The following is a 27,777-nucleotide window of genomic DNA, read 5'->3' on the forward strand; positions in this document are numbered from 1 at the left end:
GCATAGTGGTACTATGAGTGCACGACTCATGGGAAAGATGGACTGACATTCTGCTGTGAAACACATGACCATTTTTATTTCCTCCTTTTGGCCCATCACCTGCCCCATTACCCTGCCTGCGTCCTTTTTCCCCCTTTGTAGTTATCTCTGCCCATTCCCACCATCACATGCATGGTGGGAGGGGAGGTTGCTGGCTGGGGCCAGCTGGGTTGCCTAAGGCGCCTGGCACTTTAACATCTGTATGATGACTTAAGGTGCCCATACACTATAAGATCCGCTCGCTTGGCGATGTCGCCGATCTTCACCCGATATCTCCACCTACGGGTGGGTAATATCGGGTAGCAAGAAACGTAAAAAAAAAAATAATCCGATCGTTTGGCCCTGGGGCCAAACGATCGGATTACATTTGTGGTTATGGGGTAGTCGGTTCAGGGACCGCATCAACGAGCCGATGCGGTCCCCGATCCGACTAGATTTTCTAACCAGGCCGCTCTGTTCTGCCCATACACGGGCCGATTAGCTGCCGAATCGGTCCAAGGGACCGATATCGGCAGCTATAGTCGGCCCGTGTATGGGGACCTTTAGGCTGTTTTTGGTTGATGGCTTTGCCCTCCCCCCAGAAAATCTGCAGATGACCATGACTTGTATAATGCTTTAAGCCTGATACAAGGGGTGATGTGTATATATAATTTACTCAGCAAACTAAATCTAGGATACTGAAAGAAAACACACAGAGCTGAACAAATATAGATTTTTTTTATTATGAAACCTTATTTCCCTTTATTGTTGTTAACAGAATGGATCAAATGCAATATTTGGATTTCCTTAATGATAATTTGAATCTTCCACCACAAATAGACAAAATATATAAACCTAAAATCATACCAAATGTCATACCCATAATTATCATTTACAGAAGAATTTCCATTAACAGTGCAAGTCTCTCTCCTCCTGGACACTGCATAGTCATTGTGGGAAGAAAGGGATTATTTAAGACCACTCTCCCATTTAATTCCAACTATAAAAATAACAAAAAGTAGAACTAAATAATTCCCCTCCTCATAATACCATAATATTGGACTTGTTTCAGCATGCCCTCAAACATACTACTGTGTTATTTTAGGTTACCAACAATTCCTATATTACGCAGGAATATTTCACTTAAGTGGACATTATATATGATTAATATTTTAATTACATATATGCATATAAAAATATATTTGCACAGGTCTTTATAAATACTTTATATCAAAAGAAAAAAAACAAAAAAAGACCGCAAAAAATTTGTAGATACAGGCCTGGGTTTCTCTGTGCAAGCCAAAGCACAATGGCACCAAACAGGGGTCAATATTTCACATAATTCTTTCATTTTAATTTACTTTTCTTTAATTCTAATACATAACATCATTTACTAACCACAATATCTCCTAGATACCTTAATTCTAATTCACTATTGCAGGGGGCAACAATTACCAATCTTTAACATACCACTTTATTCTTACATGATGTTTTGTGCTTAGGCTGAGCTCTGCCTTAGTGCAGGCACATGCAGCAGAGTGAAGCGTAGGTCCGACCTATGCTCCGCTGCGTGTGCCTGCACTGAGGTGGAAGCTGTAGTTTTCAATACTAGTAGATCTTGCGATCTGTCCTTGGGTACCAGTAGTGTACAACAGCTGTGGTTGAGGATCTTCAATCCATATCACAGAAAAAAAACACTTACATACTATTATCCTAGAAATAAATATTTCACACTGAAACAGTAGTTTGGATGGTCTACTTATCCATCCCTAGCTGAAGTCTTCCAAAGTATGAAGAGATTTAAATAAAAAGGAATATATTACCGTCACATTTTTACATACAATTTGGCATCAGGTTGCTTTAGAAAATATACACCTACAATAAAAATAAATAATTTACCAATACCAAAGAAAAAAAATCTCAGTAAAAAAATTGAAACTTAAATGTAAATGTAACCACCTTCATGTATACTTCCAGTAAGATAAAAACATGTATTTTTACACATTTTAAAATAGACAAACATGTCTGCAAACACACACTTTATAGAATAAAACTCATCTCCTAAATATTGATAATATATAAATATGTTTGGATGTGTACTTTGAACATTACTTTATATATTTGTAGAAATGTGTAAACTATAATATTACCATTCTCAGTTAACATAAAGCTCTACAGCAACATCTATCAGCATGTGTCCAGCAGGAATAGGTGTAAATATTACTTGCCAGGTCCGGACTATATACAATATATAATTATAGACCCTGGTATTTCAAGTACATGGAGGCCCAAAAGCCTCCCACACGCCCCAAAATAATGTCTATGGCTTCTTACAGCATCCCCTCTGGCATTTGCCAGAATCTACACTGTAGATTCAATAGATTGTTAGTCCGGGCCTGGTACTAACATTATAAGGTTAAAAACTGATGCATTTTCCTAAAAATAATGCAGACTCTTTAGTCAATATGAGAAGTTCAGTAATAAAAAAAAGTATAAACTCTATAAAAGGTGTATTATTTTGTTATATAATAGTACTGTATTTCCTATGACATAAACATTCCTTCATATTCTTATTTCAAAATACAAGCAGCCCTGTCCTGCTTTATAGCTGAGCTTTAAACTGTGATTATTGCAGAATGTTCCAATAACACTGGCCATGCTGCAGCTTCTGTTGATTTCCTCATCTGCCAATGCACCATGAACTGTCCATAACCTGCCCAAATCTGGAACCAACCAATGTTCATACTACAGATAAAGGCATCTGTTATCCAGAAAGCTCAGAACTGTACATCGGACTTGGGAGGGCACCATACAGGTAACAAAAAATATATGAATTGTAGATATTGATACCTAGATAACTTAGAAAGTCTATATAAACCATGGGATGCCACAGAGGGTTTCGTTAATGCATTAGTGGTTATATAACTTCATTTAAAAAAATGTAATGTTAAATATTTGCCTTCATCTTGAAAGATATGCCCCATCCACAATCAATAAAACAAAATTCTTATCACTATAAATAGATGCATTGGGGCTGGTCCCAGGCAAACATCCTAATTGAATACTCCCATGCAAAACCATAAATTATGTGTGTCTGTGATATTTCTGAGGTACAGAAATAATCAGATAAAATGAAAATGGTTCTCTCATATTTCTAACTTCCCTTTAAAGTAACTTGACCTGGAAATGTATTTCTTTCAAGTATGTCAGACAAGGCATTAGGATACTTCCTTGTCAGTAGAGATGGGCTGAACACAAAGCAAGATTTATTCAAGTTTTAGCCCAGAAAGTGAAGCAGTTATAATGGACTGCACTGTTGGGGTTACAGAGATGTACTACTAGGTACTTTCTGAGGATTCATATGAAACCATACAATCAGGGAGGTGTTTTGCATATAAATGGGCTGAATGCAGAACACTAAAAGGAATTAACGCTAAACACAACATTTCTATAAAGTGCTTTGTAACTGATATCTATTGTATTCATACAAACAGAATAGACAGGCTATAAAATCAATTATAAATAAAATATTTAAATTGATTTTTGTAGGTTTCAAGCAGTTCAGCATTTTTATACCTCACTTTTTTCAATATAACACATCTTAGACTAAAAGTCTTGGTGAAGAACAAAGACAAAATGGTTTCCCCCCTGCTCATATACAGCATTTAGTAATGTATTTTTTTGGTTTCACCCAGGTATATAAATCCTTGTTGATACAAGTTCAAGCTCAGTGATCTGTTTCCCATCAGTCCCCACTTCAAGGGGAAAAGCCAGGTTTTAAGACCTTTGTCCTGGGAAAAAAAGTTTGCCCGTACAGAGTCCTCGTCTGCAGATATGGCCTTAATAAATATTTTATAGGTGTCCACAGATTTCATTTTGAAATCTGGTAACGTTAGTTTAAGACTGTTGTTTGTACTTGTAACAATATAATAATGCCCTTTATATCAAATAAATATGCTCATATGTTTATACAACACATAAACACAGACTGAAATATTACAGCATATATATGCCTCAGTGGCATATACACTTTATACATTTTGTCAAGGAAAACTTGGTAAACTATGGTTTACACAGACAATTTTGCTGGGATGAATGGGATCTATGACTTATGACTCGGTTTATGGTGTAACTATTTAATATGACGAACGAGCGCAATTTCAAGTGGTAAGACAATAAATGTTAAAATGGTAAGCAGGGCTAAAAATGGTGGAAACAATGAAGTGCACCACATCAAACCAATGGCTCAGTTTGTTTCATTGCACCCATCTAAAAATTTAACAGAGGCACCCTAAAATCCTCTTCTAAAATAGTATATATGAAACAAGGACAGTATTTACAAAATCTTTGGTCCAGTTTGCCCCTCAATATTTAAATAAAATGCCCTTATAACACAAATGTCAGACATTAAACTGAACCTCAATAAAAGATAATAAGTTAAGCAAAATTTTAGACCAGGAAAAACCTTAAAGTGCTGTCAGTTTGGTTAAGTCACTTTTATCAAACACAACCTTGTTGGAGAAGTAGATGGCTATAAATCCAAAGGCTGCGGCAACAGCCGCATATGCTGTGACTGTCTGTGTCATCTGCACGATAAAACCCATGACTAGTGATGGAACCACTTGTGATAGAAGAACAGCACTGTCTAAGATGGCCATATCCAGGCAGATTCCATGCTTCTGAGCAGAAGGATCTGTAATAGTGACTGTTGTATCACATTCTGGGCCCAGAGATGGGAATATCGACACGCCATTTGGGGTGTCCTTATGAAATCCTGTCTTTCGTTCTTTCTCAGTCACATTATTATACCCACCAGCATCTTTATATTTGGGCACATACACCTATGGAAAAGATATATATAAGTTATTTAAACAGCTCTTGGAATAGACCATGCATTCATGTTGGTGCTATTTAAAAATGGGATGATAATAATAAAAGTAATATATATTAATTACTATGACAATATAATTCAATTGAGCCATCAAAAATAAACTTGGTCAACCAGTGAAAAAAAAAAAATTCACTTTAAGTTAACTTTTAGTATGTTATAGAATGGTCAATTCTAAGAAACTTTTCAATTGGTCTTTATTTGTTATATTGTTTGAATTATTTGCCTTCTTCCAACTCTTTGTAGGTTTTAAATGGGGGTCACCGACCCAAACAGCGAAAACTATTGCTCTGTAAGGCTACAGTTTTATTCTTATTACTTTTTGTAACTTTCCTTTCTATTCAGTCCCTCTCCTTTTCATATACCAGTCTCTCATTCAAACCACTCCCTCATTGCTAAGGCAACTTGGGCCCTAGCAACCAAATAGCTGCTGAAACTCCAAACTGGAGAGCTCCTGAACTGAAAATAGAATAACTAAAAAACTACAAATAATAAAAAAAGACTAATTGCAAATTGTCTCAGAATATCATTCTCTACAAAATACTAAAAGTTAACTCAAAGGTGAACAACCCCTTTAGAGAAATCTTAAATCTATGGCACACTATGATTAATGCTTGGACTTACAGAATGATAGAAGAACCTCTTGCAGCCTCAGATAAAAATCCCATCCAATGAAAGCAGAAAAGAGAAAAATACAAGAAGAAAAGACAGAACAAATTTGAAATAAAGACAGCAGATAGATGAAGTGACTGTAAGAGGTATGGACACCCCTAATGAAGCAGCCCATTGGGTGCCAGTTAAAATAAACTGTCCAGCTCCAAAACTTTAGCAATTAATGATTCCTTCAACTTCTTCCTTCAATAATTCCCATGGAAAATGTGACAATTTAAACATGCCTTCAGCAAGCATTTTCATAATAACACAGACTTTTGAAATATTAGGACCTACAATTATGTGTGTATAGAAGCATCTAATCTTCATGTTTGAGTATAACTTACAAAAGGTTATAACTACAGCAGGATTAGGCTTATGTTAAATGTCTATTGCAACAATGCTATATAGGTAGGTGACTATCTTCTGAAACCACAGGCATTTTTCTTTAATATGTTTGTGAGTCTAATATGTCAGGCTTTCTGTAGATTTTGCCTAGAAACATTGTTTGAAACTTGCAGCTTGTAGGGGTTTTACAATGAAAAATGCTCTTTATTAAAAATAAAACATGAAAGGTTGGCAACACTTAGGGGCACATTTACAAAAGCACGAACGCTCCGAGCGTATTTTTGCCGATTTTTTCGGGCGTCCGCACGAAAAAATCGGAAAGGTTTTGCCGCTGTTTACAATTGTTCGGTACGAAAATTTGGTGACTTTCGGATCGCCAATACGATATTATCGTGACTAATACGATTTTTTCGTAAGCATTTTCCTGATATTTGCGATCTTCCGAAATTTTCGTTTCCAATACGATTTTTTCCCATTCGTGATTCGGATTCGTGGATTAGTAAATGTGCCCCTTACACTTAAGAATTTCTCACAGTATTGCTGCCCCCTGACTGGTACAATATTCTAACCCCAAAGATTCTTCAGCAATGACTGCACTTTCTTAGCCTCAAAGTGCACAGTGCCCCATTCTGAAGAATTTGACTGATCAGTAATATAAAAACATGGCTTTCTGTTTAAGAGTAAGGTAGAATAGTTGCAGCTCACTTACTTGACGGTTATGGTGATAAAATGTTGTAAGAGTGTATGGCACAATCTGCAGAACAGAGAAGGTGAAGCCTGTCATGGCAGCTGATATTGTCACAATGGTAATGCTGCTGGAGAAGCACATGACTATTGTAGCCAATGGAAGGCAAGCAATGCTGGCAAGGTAAATGGATCGGGTACCAAACATCTTGATTAGATGATCCATTGAACAGGAGAAGATCATAGATATCACAGACTGTAGGAAGAGTCCCATGCTACCCATCCTTACTCCTACAAAAAATGTAAGAGGCAAAGAGTCAGGCATATGCTAATATATACAAGCCATGGCATGAGGCAATCACAAGTCAGAGATATAGGTAAGTCCTATACCAAGTCCTACAGTGAGTTAACAATGATGCACAGATTATAAAAAGAGCATTTGGAAAGTGTAACAGTGAAAAGTGGATTTAATCCCTTATACAACTGACAACAATGTAAGCCCTGCACTAAAAATAAGTCACCTATACCAAACACTTACCTTCATCATAACGCAGTCTGTCTTCTGTGCCTGGCTTTGCTACTGGAACACCTTTGTATAGGCCCTCACCCACAAAGTCAGTGTAAAAGAGCATAAATGTCATAAGACCCATCCAGGAGCACAACTGTGCTACAAAGAGGCGCCACAGAGTAACAGGCACTTTGCAACAAAATGTCCTGAGCTGTGGAAACAAAGCACACACACTTCTTAATGTCAGCACCAGCTGCCAAGCTCTGAGGGGAAAAGTCCACAACTGACAAGCCTGTAGACAAGGTCCTTTTCTGGCTGGGTGATCTCCTGGCACTTCAACTTGTACAATTCCTGGCTTTAGTTCTTCTGAGACAAAGAATGTTGCAATAACACATCCAGTGAAAATAATAAGTAGCAAGATGAAGAGAACCTGCTCTTGCCCACCTAAATGTTTTGCCAGCCAACTACCACTCCAATCCACAGCTGGCAGCAGAGTTCCAATGCAGGCTCCAAGTCCAACTGTTAGTGCATACACAGAGAATGCTTTTCTGCAGCTCTCTCCCTCAGGAAAGAGGTCAGCGAGCAAAGCTTCCAACGGTGTGAAGCAGACCTGCCCGCAGGAGTCCAACAGTCCTATGCCCAGCACAAGAAAGGCCACCTCTACTCCAGCATTATGGCCCCCTAGCAAACTGGCAAGTTGACTGGAATAAGGTATGATAATCAGGCTCAACATCACTCCAACGCACATAAGCCAGATAAAGGGACGGCGGCGGCCATACCTGCTAGTCCAGCTGTCACTAGCAGATCCAATGAGATGAACAATGAGAAGACCAGCGATTGGTCCAATACCTGCCATGAATTAAGAGGGAAAAAAAAGACTGAATCAGAAATGTTTAAAACACAACAGCCAAACAATCAATTCAATGAGATACTGCATAAGATAAAGGACTGGCTCTGCTTATGTCACATGTGGATAGTTTTGAGCACATCTAAATCACCACTAAATTTTGCTAAAGATATTCTCATGCAGCAATATATTTTTAACTAGAAAGTGACAAAGTACTAAATGAAACTGATTTCATTGTTTTGTGACAAATACCAAATTATATTAATTAAAACAATGGGCAAAAAGTACGCTCAGTACAAGCTCTATTAAATAAACAGATATGCCCATTACAGAAATTTAATGTGAAACGTTAATGTCATCAGAAACTCTAATGTGGCAATAACTCACGGAAACGTTGCTTATTATGGGACCAACACCCCTCAATTAGGCAGGGCAGCTGAGTGAAGATCAGCTTTGTCACTCACTTCGGAATATTACTCGCTTTGGAATACCAACTCTATCTGACTTGCAAACAATTAGCCAACAAAAGCTGGGCGCCCATGGCAGTTAGGATTGTTCAGTTTGGCCATTTTTCAATGGCTAATCTCTGTCTCTATTCAGCCAAATATAAATCAGAATCTGCTAGGAATCAGTCAGATTATTATTAGGACATTGGTAAATCCATTCAGCTACCGATTATAATGGTTTGACTCACCTAACACCATTGTCATAAATTTGCCTTCCACTCCAGCTTCCAAGAGCAGGGGAGGAACGAATGTGACCCCTGCGGCCAGACACACCTCCAGACCACATGTCAGTAGGTTTATAAGAAGCAGCTGTGCTCGTGGGGTACTTAGATGTTCTTGGATTCCTGCATGCAACATTTTCTTAATTGTCATTACTTATAGGTTGCCAGTAAGCGCTTTATGTCCAATAACATGACGGATGCTTCCTTCTGCACTTTGTGTTCAGTTTACAAAGAGTCATCTCTTACGTGAGGACCAGGTGATTTAGTGATGGGTAAAACTGCAAATGAGTCAGGAAGGTGTCAGGCAACAAAAATGTGTTTGTAAAACTCCCATGAGACAGGATCAAATGCACCAAAATTAAAGCCTAGAAAATAAAACAACAACAAAAATGTTACATATTCTGTCTATTCTTGGTTTATTTTTGAGTCTCAGTGCAGACTAAATTAAAAGTACACAAGTTACCAACAGATTGATACATTTGGTAATGAAGGCCCTGAACACAGGCTTAAAATAAATAGGGTAAAAACAATTAATACACAAGGTACAAAATTCTATGGCTGTGTCTTGCAGCTGTACTGTGAATGGACTGCAGGGAGGGTAAGTGAGTGAGTGTTATCCTGTCTCTGAAACCTTTTAACTATCTGCCTTACAGTTTTACTTTCCTCAAAGCCCACAAACCTGTTTTTTTTAGTTACTCAGAAATTGCATTTCTTATGATTAAAAGATTGGTGATATGTTATATGACCAACATTGTATGACATTTTTCTGAATCAATCACTGTTACTAAGTTTGGAGGTGCAGTAAGATGAATTAGCAAATGCCTGCAGGTCATTACACCACCAGCCACAATGCCCATGGCGTAGACCAGGGATCCCCAACCTTTTATGCCCGTGAGCCACATCTATATGGAAAAAGTGTTGGGGAGCAACACAAACATGCTCCTGGGGGTAGCAATAAGAGCTATAAGTGGCTATTTAATAGCCCTATGTGGGTTATTGTGTATACTTTTTTTTAATGCAACCAAAACTTGCCTCCTTACCAAAAATTCAAAAATGAGCACCTGCTTTGAGGCCACGGGGAGCAACATCCAAGGAGTTGGTGAGCAACATGTTATTCACAACTGGTTGTGAACACTGACGTAGACTTTAAACAGTAAAGTAGTTCATCAGCACCTGACATTTTCAAGGTGTATATCTATGTGACAGACACTTTCAATAGACTGCACAATAGACAAACACCAGAAAGATTTGTCAAATGATTACACAGTGTGCAGGGAAAGTTTGTACATCACTTCATGTAATCAAAGAATTCTTTACTTTTTCTGTTCACACTGCAAACTGGGAGCAGCCATGACATCAAGACAATAAAATCCAAACAAACTGGAACTTCCACATGAACAGTCTTTTATTCTTCACCCATTGTGCTGAAGATCTGATAACAACTGGTGGATAAACAGGCAGCGATTTACTTAAATACAATGCAAACTTCTTAGGGCTTGGCTTTTTCTTTTCCATGTTCCAAGTTCTCAGAGTAGTACTGTGCTTGTGGGTTTTGTAAAGCACTGCACACATGGATGCAAGTGCACAAATAATAAGTATAAATACTGATACACTAAGGCTCTTGCCAGATGGTATTAGGCTGGTGCGCTGGCCTCTGCGCCTTCCCGTGTCTGTGGTGAGAAGCACTATATCATCCTCTGTGCCCTCCTGTGTCTGTGGTGAGAAGCACTATGTCATCCTCTGTGCCCTCCTGTGTCTGTGGCGAGAAGCACTATGTTGGCCTGGGTGCAGATGCACAAAAGCGTATTTTGGCACGGAAATGCACGAGTATGCATTTTTGCACCATAATCCACTCTGTGTCTGCACCCAGGCCAACTCAGTGTCTCTAACCACAGACACAGAAGGGACCAAAAGCCAGTGGATCCGCTCTACCTGTGAGGTATGTTTACCATACTGATATCAGCAATGTAGAACATCTGAGGTGCATTGTTTCAAAACTAGGGGTAAAAATGAGCAAAGCCCAGAAAGAGTTCAGACAGATGACATCCTCAATTTGAAGGCTACAACAGTTACTCTTGTATTCAGTCATACAACATAACATAGTAATTTAGTAATCACATCCATGAAGTTGAACCTTTTGGTCTAAATAAAACCTGCCTACTAGTTGATTCAGAGGGAGGTAAACAAAAAACCCACGGAAGCCTCTCAAATTTGCTGCAGAAAACAAAAAATGTCCTCCCTGATCCAAGTGAAAGTTATTATTTACACTGACAGCTTTAAAATTGGCTTTAGAATCTCTGAATAGCCATAAAATGCTTTGTAGCTGGACTACAGTATCCTTCAAGATTTTCAGGAACTTAGAATTACCGTTTATTTAGGGCTCTGGCACACGGGGAGATTAGTCGCCCGCGACAAAACTCCCTGTTCGCGGGGGTGACTAATCTCCCCGAGTTGCCATGACCCGCCATCCCACCGGCGAACATGTAAGTCGCCGGCGGGATGGCACACGCGGTGGCGCGATTTCCCGAAATCGCCAAAAAAGACTTGCAAGACGCCGGTGGGATAGCACGATTTCGCGCCGTTGCGTGTGCCATCCCACCGGTGACTTACATTTTCGCCGGTGGGATGGCAGGGGAAGGCAACTCGGGGAGATTAGTCGCCCACGAACAGGGAGTTTTGTCGCGGGCGACTAATCTCCCCGTGTGCCAGAGCCCTAAAACAAATGAATTTCTCAGATTAAATCCTTTACCAAAGATCTAAAATGCTGCCTAAGAACCAGAACCAGACATTCCTGCTTCTAAAGCTAGACATACACAGCGAGATCCTGTTGATCCATCTGATAAGAGAACAACTGGATTTATGGTCAATTTGGCAACAAGTTAAATGGGTTATACTTGATGTACCTGCAGAACAATAAGCTTGGGCCACTTACAATGCATTCATCTGGCACGTGCATATATAGTAAGTTTCAAGTTTATGGCAATCATTTAAGGTCAGTTCCATGGTCAGACAAATTTGTTGAATGTTATTAACTAGCTGACCAAATCTGTAAGCCATGGAAATCTATTTTTTGCTTCTAAACAGCAGATGAGAAAATGCTACCTGCTGGTTGGTTGCTATGGATTATTAAAACTGCAAAATAGTTGGGTATCACAAAATGTCTCAGTACATAAAAACCATTACAAAAGAGCCTGCCTTCACACGTTCTTTACTAATTTTCAAGTGGTGCTCAAGTTTCTGGATCTCTGGTAGAATGTCAACCCGTAATCTGAGTGTAAGCAAGGCACAAATGACATTCACTTTTGCCATTTAACTGTTTTTATTCAGCCACAGACATGACTTGTAAAGTGTAATCCCTGTTTCAGGGGAACATACAGTTCCTGCAGAAAGGAGGGTGCCCCCCCCTCCACAAAACACTGATTTAACTTGTGCCTGTGGCTGAAAGTGGTTAAATACAAGAAGTGAGTGAGCACCATTCCTGCCTTTTTGGCACTGTCAGCACACAAACTTTCCAGCATTCATTAAAATAATGTATTTAATAGTTTTTGGGTGCCCTTCCCTAATGGACTGGAGGACCCAACTGTTATATCCATTTATAAATCTTCTATTTCAGTACCACACTGACAGCGGGATCAATTAAACTGGATATTGAGAGGGGACATTATAAATTTACAACTGAGTTGGAGTGCTGGATTTGTCATGCTCCTTTTCTTTGGGGTGAAACAAATCAAAGATTTTTATTTTGGTTAGTTCTGTACTTCAAACCTCACCTTAAATTTCTTTTTGTTGAAAAGATGCTTTCTACAATTATTCAATTTGCCAGAATATAAATTAATTTGCTGATGTTTTCATTGAAATATCATTTCATTCAGTATTTTATTATACAAACAAGCAGAATCCCTGTAGTTTAGACCTGTGCTGAATTAAATTTCACACAACTAGAAGTTACTAAACCAGCATGTAAAATAAAATAAAGCCTGGTCATACTGTAACAACTTGTAGTAACTAAAATCACAGAATTTAAAAAAAGAAACACTAGTTCCTGAGTTATTTTTGGCTCGATTATTTCTATTAATCTAATAAATTTAAAAATCCTTATTTTGAACCTATCATGCCTAGTAGCGACTTACAGAAAATATACAAATAATGAAACTAGGACAAACAGAACATATTTCTTAAACTGTACAATTAATCACATCATTAAGTTGAAAAAGGTTTGACAGCTGTATAAACCACAATCTAAGAAACAGAATGCTGGGGACTCCCACATTTGAGAGGCATAAAGGTTACTACACACACAATAGGTTATCTATGCTTTGATCTGTATTACCTTAGTCTTGCTCTTTACTAAAAGGGAGGCCCCAGGGGAACTGTGGCTGCCTGGCCTCTCAGGTTCTCTGGGTTTACATAAAGTGGTACTTGATACTATACTGGGAGGGGGCATTCTCCCATTCTTTGTGAGGGCAGCAGGTATTTCAGCATTCCTCTGTTTCACACACTCGTTCTTTCCAGCTCTGTAACTAGTTTGCTACTGGGAAAAGCAAGTGTATTGTAATAAAGCAAAAATAAACCAAAAAGAACTGAGAAAGCAGCAAATGTAAGGTAATATCCAAATAAGCTTTAATAAATGGAAATGGTAAAGATAACATTATTGGAAATTAGAATACAGAGGAAAAATATTAAAAGAATGACAAGCACACATTACAAAGGATTACAGTGCACACAAGCAAGTACTAGCTTGGATCTTACATTTAAAATAGGAATGCAAAACTTCTGTTGGAGAGATGTAAAATATCTCAAAATAACAGTACAATTCAGACTATAATAGGTTGTAATGCAAAAAACACCTTAGCATTCCCTAGGAACACCAACAATCTAGATAGGGCAATGAGCATGTACAGTGCAGCAGATACTTCACAGTCTAAACTGTGTAAGTGTAAGTTATGCATGTCTCTCAATGCGAAAACAACTGTACAATTCACATACTCACTCTACCCTACAGGGAAAGTGAAGGACTGTAGAGAATGCACAAAAAGGAAATGATGGCAAAAACAAAAAACACTTAGCTCAGTTATTCATGCAAAAAAATTATTTGGGGATTATGCACAGAAATTCTGTACCCTCCTTGGGGAGAGATATTCCTCCCTCCCATATGAAGAATCATGCCTCCATGCTTGTGCCAGGCTCATGTGTGCCACTCAATACCTGAGCATACCCTATAACCATCTGGAGAGGCCAATGTGCAGCGCTTTAAACATCAGAAAGATGAATAACCATTAACAGACGCATATTGGATGATGAAGGTCTGAGGCATGGGTCATTTATGACATATTACCATAGGCCTGTACTAGGCTAGTACAGTAAACAATATGCAGTGTACATCATTTCTATCCAAATAGCTACAACATTCAAAACCCCTTCAGTAAATGTGGTAAATGTAGTGTGGATTGCTGACCAGTCTGAATAAGTAAAATGTTATATTTTTAAAATAATTTTCTTGGCATCATGATTACTTTCTCACCCAGTTTATTCTGTACTTTTTGTCAAATTCCCATAGCCTTTCTGTTCTACTACCCTGTTGCTTATTTTCGACCCAGATGCCTCCTACCGTTTGCCCTATCTGAGGTACACCACTTACTCATGTGCTACATGCTTTTCAAAACTATTCTTTTATTGATCATATACATTATTTCATGTTATAGTGACATTAAGCAAGTGAGATGAAAAAAAAGACACATTTATTAGGTTTAACCTTATATGCCTATCTATAACCTGCCTAGTTGATCCAAAGAAAGGCAAAAAAAACCCCTTCTGAAGCCTGCAGAGGGTCGAAAAAAATCCTTCCTGACTCCAAGATGGCAATCGGACAAGTCCCTGGATGAACTTGTACTAAGAGCTATCTCCCATAACCCTGTATTCCCTCACTTGCTAAAAAGCCATCCAACCCCTTCTTGAGTTATCTAATGTATCAGTCAGTGCAACAGTTCTGGGAAAGAACTGCATATATATTCAAACAGAACCTCCTTTCTTATCAGAACGGTTGCCCTTGTGTTTCTGCTGGAAGGACCTCTTGATAAATAAAGCATTAGAGAGATTATTATATGATTCCCTTATATTTTTAAACATAGTTATCATATCACCACTTAAGTGCCTCTTCTCCAGTGTAAACAATCCCAACTTGGCCAGTCTTTCTTCATAACTAAGACTTTCCATGCTCATTTCTAGCTTAGCTGCCATTCTCTGAACCCTCTCTGACTCAATAATGCCCCGTATGAGCATTGGAGACCAAAACTTCACAGCATATTCTAGATGGGGCCTTACCAACGCTCTGTAAAGCAGAAGAATAACTCCCTCCTCCTGCAAATCTATGCCCCTTTTAATACAGCTCAAAACCTTGTTTGCCCTTGCAGCTGCTGCCTGGCGTTGCTTGCTACAGCCAAGTTTATTATCTACAAGGACTCCAAGGTCCTTCTCCATTATGGATTTGCCTAGTGCAGTCCCATTAAGGGTATAAGTGGCTTGGATATTTTTACATCCCAGGATAATGACCTTAAATTTATCAACATTAAATCTCATCTGCCACTTAGCTGTCCATACAAGTGGACCCAACACAGAACCTTGAGGGACCCCACTAAGAATCCTACTCCAAGTAGAGAATGTACCATTAACAACCACCCTCTGTACCAATTTAAAAAGCAGTCATTTGTGGGGCACAGTATCAAATGCTTTGGCAAAATCCAAATAGATCACATCTACTGCATCCCCACTGTCCAGCTTCTTACTAACCTAAACTAACCCCATAAAAAACAATTAAATTTCTCTGACATGACCTGTCCTTTATAAAGCCATGCTTATTATTGCTCAAAGATCTCAAACTTACTGGCCTATAATTGCCAGGCTTTTCAGAATCAGAATTCCTTTTTAAAGGAACAGTAACACCAAAAAATGAAAGTGTATAAAAGTAACTAAAATATAATGTGCTGCTGCCCTGCACTGGTAAAAGTTGTGTGTTTACGTCAGAAAGTCTACTATAATTTATATAAATAAGCTGCTATGTAGCCATGGAGGCAGCCATTCAAAGGAGAAAAGGCACAGGCACATTGCAGATAACAGATAAAACACTATTGTATTCTACAGAACTTATCTGTTATCTGCTATGTAACCTGTGCCTTTTCTCCTTTTTTCCAGCTTGAATGGCTGCCCCCGTGGCTACACAGCAGCTTATTATATAAATTATAGTAGACTTTCTGAAGTAAACACACAACTTTTACCAGTGCAGGGCAGCAGCACATTATATTTTAGTTACTTTTATACGCTTTCATTTTTTGGTGTTACTGTTCCTTTAAATATAGGAATTACATCAGTTTTCCACCAATCCATAGGTACCATACCAGATGAAATAGAGGATATCAGAAATAGAGGCCTGGCTAGAACTGAACTAAGCTCTCTCAGTACCCCTAGGGTGTATTCCATCTTGCCCTGGTGCCTTGTTGACATTAATTTTATGCGCCATATCCTGAGTCAGCCACTGACTAGTTTGAGCTGAGCCAACAGTGAAGTTATTGGGTGGACCTTGGAACTCTGGCTCCTCTATTGTATACTGAAGAACATAACTGATTTAGCACATTTGTCTTTTCTGTATCAGTTATAACCATAATGTTACCATAATTCAATGGAGCCACACTCTCAACCCCGCAATTTTATACGGGGTTTTCAGAACACTTGATATAGTGTTTATATTAATTAAATAAAGCTTCTGATTGTTATCGCTTAAAGGTTTTCCTTTTTTCCCTGTTAACTTTTTACTTTTAAATTAAGCCACATAGGGTGGTTTTTAATGCATCTACATTTACTTCTTAAAGGAATAAATGGACAACAGTAATGATTTAATATAATTTTAAACAACAACCATTTCTGTTCTGTGTTTTTAGCAGAAAAGCTAATACCCCAATTTTTGCTTTTCTGAAAATCAGGGTCTTTGTTGCGCCTGTGTATATTTGTTTTTTGCACTGTACATTAAATGATATAACATTATGGTCGCTGTTACCCAGGGGTTCAACCACTTGCACGTTTGCTATACGTTCTGGGTCATTAGAGATCACTAGATCCAGCACAAAATGGTTCCTGGTTGGCTCCTCAATAACCTGTGACAAAAAGTTGTCATACAACAAGTTTATAAACTTGTTCCCATTTACTGTCCTGGCAGTACCATAGTTCCAGTCAATACCTGGGTAATTAAAATACCCCATTTCCCCAAACTAGCAACCTTTTCTATTTGCAACAGGAGCGGAGCCTCTACCTCCTTGCTTACATTAGGGGGTCTACAGCATACCCCTACCATTAATTTACTGGATTCTTTACTGTGTAAAAAGCTCAGCCCACAAGGATTCAGCTTCCTCATTTACCATCATCGCATCCTCCATATTGGCAACTGTAGTTACAACCAAACTGTGATGTAAAAACACACACACAAACACACAGCAGAACTGCCACAGAGAAACTCAGATTTGTGCAGTAATTTCTATCACTCTCGCCAATGTATGCCTTTGTATGCAAATATCAGGTACCCAGTGTATAGTTTTTTTTTTTCACTTATTGTAGTATTATATAAAATGTATTATATAATATTGTTCTAAGACCCAAATTTAAACAGGATTTCCAAAGAAAAAAAACAGATTTATTTATTTTCCTTCTGTCTCTTTTATATATTTTACCTTCCCTCCCTCTTTCCCCCACATGCCTTATCTCTGCCCTGTTTGCTGAATCAAAGTTCAGCTGATAAATACGCAGAAGAGATTCAGGTAACAGATGTGGCTAAAGAGATTCACTGAACCTTATGCTTTCTCACTCTCTCTGGTGTGCCTGAGGCAGATAAAGGTTGCTACACAAGACCAATTCCCACGATATCTTCTTGCTTCATCCACTGGCCAATGAATCAGATGACGCAGTGTTTTTTCAAATGGATTGCAATTTAATCAGCCTATTTCAGGAGGGTGGCATTTCACTTCTTCTCTAATAGGAATGAACTTGTTCCAAAGGCTGGCCAAAAGCCTCACATCCAGATTCATAGCGATTCCAACAGAAAACATGTTTTGCTGTAAAACTTCTTCCAGTAGCACAAGAGATCCAATTTGGTTTTATATAACTGAATACTCTTTTAAAACATGCAGGATAGTACTCACTCACTGAAGGGCCTTTTGGCACCTGTACCTGGAAATTTAGCAGTGTAAGGCTAATGCCAGACGTGGCGTTTGGCGTATATTTTAGAAAATAGCCTACCTGTGCCTGCAACTGAATAAATGAAATACGCTCAGGTGCAGACACATGTCTCGCGTTTTTTGGTGGATATCAGCTACATGTGCCTGCACCCGAGTGTGTTTTTCATTCATTCGGGGGCAGGCACAGGTAGGAGGCGTATGGCGCTATTTTCGGCAAACGATTTTCGGCTTGCCCAAAAATATACGCCAAAAGTCACGTCTGGCATTAGCCTAAAGGTTTACAGGCCTTTTGTAACAGGAGTCAACAGCCACAGAAAAAAATAATGATATTAATAGCAGGGGGTGCCTTATGCCTGATTATTTTAACAGCCAGCATTATTAATTTTCCTTACTAATTTCACTTATACAGGAATAACAACTAGAGAAATTTACCAGCCATTGCCATAACTCACACTGGATTCACACTTTGTACAATATATCTGTTAATCGGGACTTGCTCACACACACCTTTATATAATCTGATTATAATGCTTTCTTAGGGCGAAGACACATGGACACATGGGGCGATTAGTTGCTAGGACTTTTAAAAAAGTCGGCCGACTTTCCTGCCTTAGGTTACTGTATAATTCGCTGCAACTAATCGCGCATGGTTTCCGCTGCACGGATTAATTGTCACAACTTTTTAAAAAGTCAAGGCTACTAATTTCTGCATGTGTCTTCGCCCTTAAAGCAGTTTGGACAGCAAAGAAGCAAGTGCTACTCTATACTTGGTATTACTTTATGTTCAATTCTTATTTCGCTATCCTTTGACACTGGGCAAAAGACAACATCAGGCAAAATAAATATATAACAATGAAAAAAGAAAAGTTTAAATAGGATTTGCTTTTATGGAGTCAATAGTTCATGGTTTGACATTGGTATTATTGGATATTCTTAACCCATCAGGACAAGCCACACAGAAAACAGTGTCCTAACATTCTTCAATCAGGTAGCTTGCTCTGGTGCAATGTTCCCTCTAAGCATCATACACAAATTTTAAGGCTAGCGCACACAACATATTGTGGTGCGCACAAAGAATTTTTTTTTTAATTAATGTGCACAAAAAATATTTTGGCCATCTGGCCAGTAAAAATTACACTTGATGCCAAATAATAGGGAAACTGCAAACATCCCAAAATGGCCACCAGAGTACTGCAGTGATACCCATTACCAGGACAGCCCTCTTTACAACTTTGGGCCAGGGTGCTGAAGGAGACTTAGTGGAGCTAAGTGGAGCTTAGTAGTTTAACAACTTACAAGGATGTATTGCTTGAAGAATGCTGTGTGCAACATTTAATAGTCATACTTGTTTGGCTTTGGGCTGGGCCTTGTGCAATATTTTCAGTGATATCTGGACCCCAGCCTTATAGCTATAAATATGTTTTGTTATTAGCTAGCTTATACTGCTTATTGCAGCCCCTAAACAATGCCCAAAGTAATTAATATTTCAGACAATAATGTCCCATACAGGGAAAACCGCAGCACTTCAAGTCAATAGGACACAGTTTGAGGTAGGGGGCGGACATTTGGCAAGCTGCTGTAAGTAGCAGTGGTCAAAACACCCCTGTGCCATTATCCTCAGGAAGGAAAATGTATTTGTACTGTATCACAGAAATTAATGCTCAAAATGTAGAACACTGCAAAATATAACCAAATTGAGAACACCACCACTTTAACTATAGGGTGTTTGGAGCGTTGCTGTATTATCAAACCTTGCAGAAACTGGCTGCAAGTTGTTCATCATCAAGACATTTAAGTGTTTACCCCACATAACAATTTGCTTTCAAGGGACTTGCAATCAAATTAACCCAAGGAAATAACATTAATAAAAAATGTGATTATAGCAACAAACAGGAATCTGCATCCTGGAAGTTTCCTTTACAATTGTATACACAGAGAAGGGAGTGATGACTGAACTTGCCTTCACCTTGTAGCTATGCTGATCTAACAGTAGGAAAACTGTTCTGTCAAAGAAAGTATTTGATCAGGATGATGATGTAAAATTATTGTCCAATACTGGATTAAAACTATAAGAGAAAACAACTCCAGCCACTTAACATAGGCTTCTATACAGCCTCTTGGCTTAAGAATCTGAGTAAAAAAAATTCTGTTTCTTTGACTGTTAGATCTTTCCAGGCAAATGATACATCCCTTTTTTAAAGGGGCAGTGTACACCCTTGTTCACCATAAATTTAATATATAATTGTTTTACTCACTAAATATGATTTGTTATTTTCTTTAGCTAAACAGTACAAACAAGAAAACTAAAACTGATCCATGTTTAGTCCTTTGCAAGGTAGATCTTTATATTACCAGCACACAGATAGTTCCCCTGCATAACAAAACTGTCACAACAAAAAGTAAAGGGAGGGGGTTGTGTACTGGTAAGTATTTACTGATCATACATGGAATAGGTTCACTTAATAAATTCAACCTAAGCCCTTTAAACTCATGTTGACCAAGAGGGTATATATCCCCTTTACGATAAAGTAAAATATATGGTAATAGTCTCAGGCATAAAATAAAACAGTGTAACATATTAAATCACTGTCAGGCAAAAAAAGTTCTTAATGGTATTACTCAATGAAACACAATACTTAACACTGTGATTCCACCAAACATGGAAACAGTGGATCGTAGGTAATATTCTTGGCTTCTATTGAAATAGCAGAACTTAAAAGGGATAATAGTATAATTTACCATTTTTTAAATAATCCTTTTAACAATGATTCTTACACATCCTAAGCACTCACATGACATTAACCCTACTTAGTGCTGCTAGTTAAAAAATAAATAAACACTGAACTAGCAACACAGGTCTCCGTGAGTGGAAGGGCCTGCTAACAAGTAAAATAGGGGCCTAATGAAAAAAAGAAATGCATGCAGCACAGTCACAACCCTAACTGCCCCAGCCATGACTAGGGTTGCCATCTGGCTCGTAAAAATAATGTTTGATGCCAATGTTATTCATAGGACAGAAAGATAAAAAAAAATATAGCAAAGATGTCACTTTATTCAAAAAAGGTGGTAACCTTAGCCATGGCTCAGTTATGCCCAAACTCCACCCATGATCCACCCAAATGTAATGGATTTGTTAAACTGGCCATAAGTGTAAAGATTAGCTCATTTGGCAATGTAATCAAACAACCAGATCTTTGCCCCATTTGGACCATGTGTAGGGTCAAATCAGACTAAATAAATGTGACCTTCAAAGGGATCTTTATAACCGCCCAGCCTAAAAAAGTGCTTCATAGACATTTTTGTTTGATCTTGAAAATGTGGATCTAAAATGGTCCACTGCAAGGACTACAATGATGATGAGGTAGTAAAAAGAATGACTTGAAAATACATATTTATCTCAGAATGTAACAGCAATGGGTATTTCTGCTACTAGATACTTTCTTTAAGTTCAGTATGCAATGGGAGTTCCCTGGATAAGTAGGGAGGTCATTCTGGGGTAATCAGTGCTTGATTACTCATGATTTCAAGAAACCAAAATATTCCCAGGAATTCTTGCATTTTCTTGGTTTTATTAATATAACTAGTGCTTGCCTTAATTATTGCTATTTAAACTACAAATACCAATTTCCTAAAACAAGAAACAAGACTAATTGGAAAACTAAAAATAAAAGATTGATCATTTCAAATAATGCAGGTGTATATTACCTTCCAGACCTAGCAGACCTGTAAAAAAATTGAAAATGCTCTTCACAGTTCCCTGCAGGAGTAGCCACACAGCAGAGTGATCTGTCATTATTTTTTCAAGGCTATGTGCATGTGGTATTTCCATTTGCGTGCCTAAAACTTGTGAATGTAGCTTATATCAAAGACACATACAGAACAAGACAGGGAGATACTTAACTTTATCAGTGCTAAAATGCATATAAGTAAAAAAAATACATTTTCTGTATGTCATGTCATTTTCTGTATGTCAGACTTATACAACGAGGAAGCTCATAATCTGTTAAGCATTTCCTGATATGTAACTTGGTTTTAACCAGCCCCCATTACCTTCTCTCTGCAATTGGTTAAGGCTGCTTAACATGCATAAAAGATCCACCAATCAAGGTTTTCTTTATTATTACAACATATTTAATATATTATGCACTGTTTACACAGATTATTTATAGTTGACTCCCTGTCCCAGATGAGTTTACATTCTCCTTTCCTATAATGTGTTATGATATTAAGCTACATGGTCAAACACTAGAGCTTAGTATGATCCTGCTTGTTGCACATAAAAGTGTTATTCTGCAAATAAAGTATAAAAAATCTAAAAATAGATACACTTCCAATGCATGTAATTATTTCTTATATATCCTAAAACATGTCCCCTTTTAGTCCTTACTTAGATATTAACAAAGGAATAGCACACACAACCAATGTCAGGTTGAAGAAAAATATTTGACCAGATGCAATTTTTTTTTGCATAAATCATAATTAACTGCACTTAGAATGTGCTTGGCTGAAATTTGATGGGTTGCTGGGAGTCTGGCATCCTACCTAGATTCTCTAACTCCACTGATAACAATCATAACAGAATAGTGCAAGTTAAAATTAATACCAAATAAGTACAAAAATTATTAAGCACCTGCTATGACTAGAGACATAAATATTTAGGCACAGGAAAGTTTTTGGGAAGCTTCCCCTTTAAACTAAATAGCCATTAGAAGTAGAAATCAATGATATCACAAGACTCTACATTCAAATACTATTAACAGAAAAATAATCTTAACAAAAAATGCTGATAGCTAAAGAAAAAACATTATAGAGAACCCGCCCAGATCTGCAAGACAACATATCCAATGTAAGGCTAAATACCTGAAATACAGGTCGGCTAGTTCTGTGTAATATCTTTCCTCCAAGCATTATTTTTGGTGTGCATGGGTGCTGTCATTTAAACAGAACTGTGGGGGAAGTAATTAAACTAAGCATGTTAACTGCTGCCTCAACAACTTGTTCAATAATCATGAGACAGGCAAGATAAATATTTGGGGCCTCATTAACAAAGGGATGGTTCAGTGCTAGGCGCAAAAACTGTTGGAAAATTTCTGCCTGCAAAAATATCATACACTTGCAACATAAAGCACTTGCAACAATGTTAAAATAGCTGCATTTATTCTGACAATGTCTTTTTCTGACAAATGTAACTTACAATATGACAAGACATGCGACACATGGGAACCCATTACGCCTGCTGTGGACTGGATGTTCCTCTTTTTGCTGTGGCCGAACGTTATGTTTTTTGCCCCAAGTGAACAGTGCACAAATAATGAGTGTTTAGAAAATACCCAAGTCATGCACACATGACACTCATGATGGCAAGGAAACGAGTTTCCCAAAATTTACAAACAGGCACAAAAATTGCAACTATGTTAGCATATTGTTTGCACATAGCAACTGCTACAAAATATTAATATTAAAATAGCTGAATAGAAATGATACTTTTTGTGTGTTTTTAACCTTGCTTGCTTTTAGTAAATAAAGTCCATGATGAATTGAAGGGGTGGTTCACCTTTAAGTTAACTTTTAGTATGTTATAGAAAGACCAATTCTTAGCAACTTTTCAGTTAGTTTTCGGTTAGTCTTCATTATTTGTTTTTGAATTACTTGCCTTCTTCTTCTAACTCTTTGCAGCTTTCAAATGGGGGGGTCACTGACCCCTGAGCCAAAAAACTATTGCTCTGTGAAGCTACAGTTTAATTGTTATTACAGGTATAGGATCCCTAATCCAGAAACCCGTTATCTAGAAAGTTCCGAATTACGGAAAGGCCATTTCCCATAGACTCCATTATAAGCAAATAATTATAATTTTAAAAAATGATTTCCTTTTTCTCTGTTCATTCAAACCACATGCTGGTTGCTAAGGTAATTTGCATCCTAGCTACCAAAACGCTGCTGAGACTCCAAGCTGTAGAGCTTCTGAACAAAAACTGAAATAATAAAAAAAACTACAAATAATAAATGAAGACCAAATGCAAATTATCTCAGCATATTACTCTCTACATTATACTAAAAGTTAACTCAAAGGTGGCCACCCAAATATCAACCATACAAATGGTGCAAATGGCACACTCATTGGGGCTCATTTATGAAGGCTGTGCAAATTTGCACCCAAGGTAGGTAGAACAGTAAAGGCTATTTGCCATAGGTTATTGCACATGTGCAAATTTGCCCAGTGTTCATAAATGAGCTCCACTGTTCCTGTGTGTCTAGATCTGACATACAAATGGGAAAGTCATTTTCTCTAATTTTCTCTTAGGTCTGCAACAGAACTAATATGCTACTGACACATCATAGCAATGTACCTGCTATACTGCCCACTGTTTATGCCTGCTGTTAAAATGAATCCACAATATATGTGGAGTCACATATATTCATGCAACAAATTGAGTTTGCATGAAAATGTCATCACTGATACAATGTACATTGCACTGTGGTACCACAGCTGGAATAATACTGTAAGGCCTTCACAATGCACAAATGCTTCATTCAGTAAGTGGCAAAGTGCTGCTTAATGTTATTTTTGCAGATAGTTTTTAGGCCCCTTTAATCCCTCATCTTGCTAGGCCACTCTCATGATAAAAATATCATCTAAACTGAAGTCTGAAGTAGAATATTGTACCACAATTTGAATTTTTCAGGCAATGAATAGTTACTTTGGGGACATGCATATTAGGTGTACAGGAGATGGGAAAAAGGACAAAATCATATCCTAAGTATTCATTTAACGTGAGTCATGATTCTCATCCGGAAGATCAGAGAGAAATTCAGCACTGCTCCAGCAAAAAAAAAAAAAAAAAAAGAATAGAGGAAGAGATGACAAAAATAGGGCATAACTCTTAAATTAAGGAAGAGGTGATTTTACAGAATGTACTACATAAACAGCTAGCAGCAAATGACATTTAACAATTCAAATACATTCCCTTGTAAAAATTCATTTTTTTAAAATTACATTTGAAAAGAAATATACATGTCTGCCATCAGTGACTAATGTTCATTTTTCAAGCTACAGTACACCATCTTATGTGTGCTTGTGTGTGTATGTATATATATATATATTGTCCCAGGTTTGTCCCTGAGAAAGAGCACCATTAAACATCACCTTTTTGCATGAAGTCCCTGTGTGTGCTACTCTTTCTACATTTGTATGTTTTAACCTGCACCCAGAGCAATTTAAATTGTGAAGGGTGTGCTCCTCTCTGTTTCTATATATAATACATGTATGTAGTTGTATATGATATAGTTATACATAACTTTATCTTGATGAAGGCCTTGCTCATGGACTTAAACACTGCTAATACCTTGCTGTTTGCTTTGATCTCAGTTCTACAAGGTTCCTGACAGCATGCTGTGTGGTTCTGACATCCTAGTATAAGTGTTTTGTGTGCATATAGTACTCACTGGTACCATAAACTCAACATCTATTTATATCACTGGCATCAGTAAGCAAATGACTCCTCAGTTCCCAGTGACCACTGACTAATGGGGCAGTCCCGGTAACCAGTACTGACAGGCCACTTGCTTAAGGCATCGGAATGGCTAAAGAATGTTTTATAAGCAAATACACAGTGCTAGGATTGTTTGCAGCTCTCCCATGCCCTGCTATTGTATGAAGCGATGGGATGGATTTCACACAGACACAAGTATTTTATGCCGCTCTGTCTGTTTCTTTTGCCCCCTGCAGACCAGGGCTTCTGGGACAATTAGTAGCACTAAGGCTTGGAGGATCCCCGCGGAGAGAAGCACAGAATAGTCTGCCAAAGTCCCCACACTGGGCTGCCAAGTTGCCTTCTCGTTGCTGTGAGGGAGCGACGTGAGGAGAAGACAGGGCAGTGTTGTTATGGGGATGGGAGGTATTCCCACAAAGCCTTACCTGTGTGTGTGCCGCTAAGTCCCTTGTCTCCGCTCACACCGACTGGCGCATTACTACCCTCTCTGTGCCCCGTGGCTGCTGCTGCTGTCGCTGCCTTTTAAACAGACAATCGTAGGCGCATGCGCTGTAAGGAGTTGGGCGGGTTGACCGGAGAGACCTGTCTGAAGAGGTGTGTCGCTGTGGGAGAGTTTCAATACAGCAAGACTGAGATTGTGGGAATGCTGGAAATGTGCGACATACGTTTGTCAGTACTAGCCAAAAGCTGTGCAGTGGGGACAGTGTTCTGAAAGGAGCAAAGAAGCAGTCGTTTAGGTTGTAGTTTAGGCAGAAGGATTTGCGGGGCAGGACCATGAGGCGCTTAAACAAGTCGCTGCAACAATGTATTATGCAAAAAATGGTTCTTAAGAAATTGCAACATGGTTGGTTCGACAGTTGACGATTTTTAAAGGGACATTTCCATGAAACCAATGCTTGATATTTAGTAGTTTTACAGGGAAATGTTTTTGGCAACTAAAATGTATAACATAATCAAATGGGTAACCATACTAACACAAAGCAGCAGTCCTGTCATGCTTCAGGATTACTCAACATAAATAATGTGATGCTTTATGGCAGTGATCCCCAACCAGTCAGCAACATGTTGCTCCCCAACTCTCTGGATCAGTGATCCCCAACCAGTAGTTTTTGAGCAGCGTGTTGCTCCCCAACCCCTTCGATGTTGCTCTCAGTGCCCCCAAACCAGGTAGTTATGTTTGAATTCCTGACTTGGGGGCAAGTTTTGAATAAAAACAAGATTTCCTACCAAATAAAGCCCCTGTAAGCAGATAGGGTGCATAGAGGCTAATAGCCAATCACAGCCCTTATTTGGCTCCTCCATGAACTTTTATGATGCTTGTGTTGCTCCCCAAGTCTTTTTATATTTGACTGTGGCTCATGAGTAAGAAAGGTTGGGGACCCCTGCTCTGGATGTTGCTCCCAGTGGCCTCAAAGCAGGTGCTTTTTTTTTAATCCTGGATTGGAGGCAAGTTTTGGTTTCAATAAAACCAGTTGTACTGCCAAACTGAGCCTCATTTAGGCTGCCAGTTCACACAGGAGTTACCAAATACCCAATCACAGCCCTTATTTGGCACCCTCATGAACATTTTTCATGCTTGTGTTACTCCCCAACTCTTTTTACGTTTGAGTGTGGCTCACAGGTAAAAAGGGTTGGGGATCCCTGCTTTATGGCACGCTTTAAGTCATCCTTAAATCTGAGACCCACTTTTCAAATCACTGCCATACACTGACTGAAAACACAAAAGAATAAGAATGGCACTCACATATATAATTTAGGCTCCTTCCCCTTTCAAGCCACAGTTTGACTTGTGTATTGTTTTGCATTTTTAAATCACTGCTGGATGCCATACTCTGGCTAACCCATATGGTACTCCAAAAGATCAGCCAGAGGCCAAACAGACAGATACTGTACAAGGAGCTATACAGGTATGGCCAATATTTGTATTGTTCTGTTTATTTGGCACAATTGGCAAAACAATTGGAACAGCAAAGTGAAGCGGAATCTTCACTTTTTTTGTCCGACCATTGGAAATGATCTGCCAGAACAGATAATACTGGAAACACCAGTATCACAGGAATATCTGTCAGAACAGTTTTTCAACTGGCCATACATGTCCAGACAGTTGGGTGGTATGGTCAAGCTCTACACACAAAATTTGGCACTAGATTCTTTTTGCAGCAAGCAAATGATTTCTGGCTATCTCTATAACATTTTTGCGTCTTCAGCTGTTTCTCTGCTGTTATAATTGAATTTAGTTGGTATTGGTCAAGCCAAAAGCATAAGGGTGATACTTTCATACTAATTGCCATAATTCCTTTGTGTGTATATAACATGTTTTCTCTGGCATTATGTCAAATGCTGGTTCATGACTCACTGTGCAAATACATTTTTATAGGTGTTTTTACTGTGCATTTAC

General features: G+C 38.4%; 1 protein-coding gene across 2 annotated transcripts; it reads right to left on the minus strand.

The window, feature by feature from the left end:
- Positions 1 to 737: 737 nt before the first annotated feature.
- Positions 738 to 25,923, minus strand: slc45a3 (solute carrier family 45 member 3). 2 transcript variants are annotated; one of them, XM_002933003.5, is made up of 5 exons: positions 25,805 to 25,923; positions 8,639 to 9,036; positions 7,128 to 7,946; positions 6,615 to 6,880; positions 738 to 4,859 (listed from the first exon to the last, which is right to left on the minus strand). In XM_002933003.5, the coding sequence occupies exons 2-5, from the start codon at positions 8,820 to 8,822 to the stop codon at positions 4,485 to 4,487; spliced, it is 1,644 nt and encodes a 547-aa protein (XP_002933049.1). In that variant the 5' UTR covers positions 8,823 to 9,036; positions 25,805 to 25,923; the 3' UTR covers positions 738 to 4,484. The 2 variants fall into 2 exon arrangements, with proteins under 2 accessions (XP_002933049.1, XP_031752730.1); XM_031896870.1 differs by lacking the exon at positions 25,805 to 25,923 and adding an exon at positions 13,002 to 13,183.
- Between the last annotated feature and the right edge of the window lie 1,854 nt (positions 25,924 to 27,777).

The sequence above is a fragment of the Xenopus tropicalis genome, chromosome 2 (assembly GCF_000004195.4).
Source record: "Xenopus tropicalis strain Nigerian chromosome 2, UCB_Xtro_10.0, whole genome shotgun sequence".
In the NCBI taxonomy this organism is placed as follows: Eukaryota; Metazoa; Chordata; class Amphibia; order Anura; family Pipidae; genus Xenopus; species Xenopus tropicalis.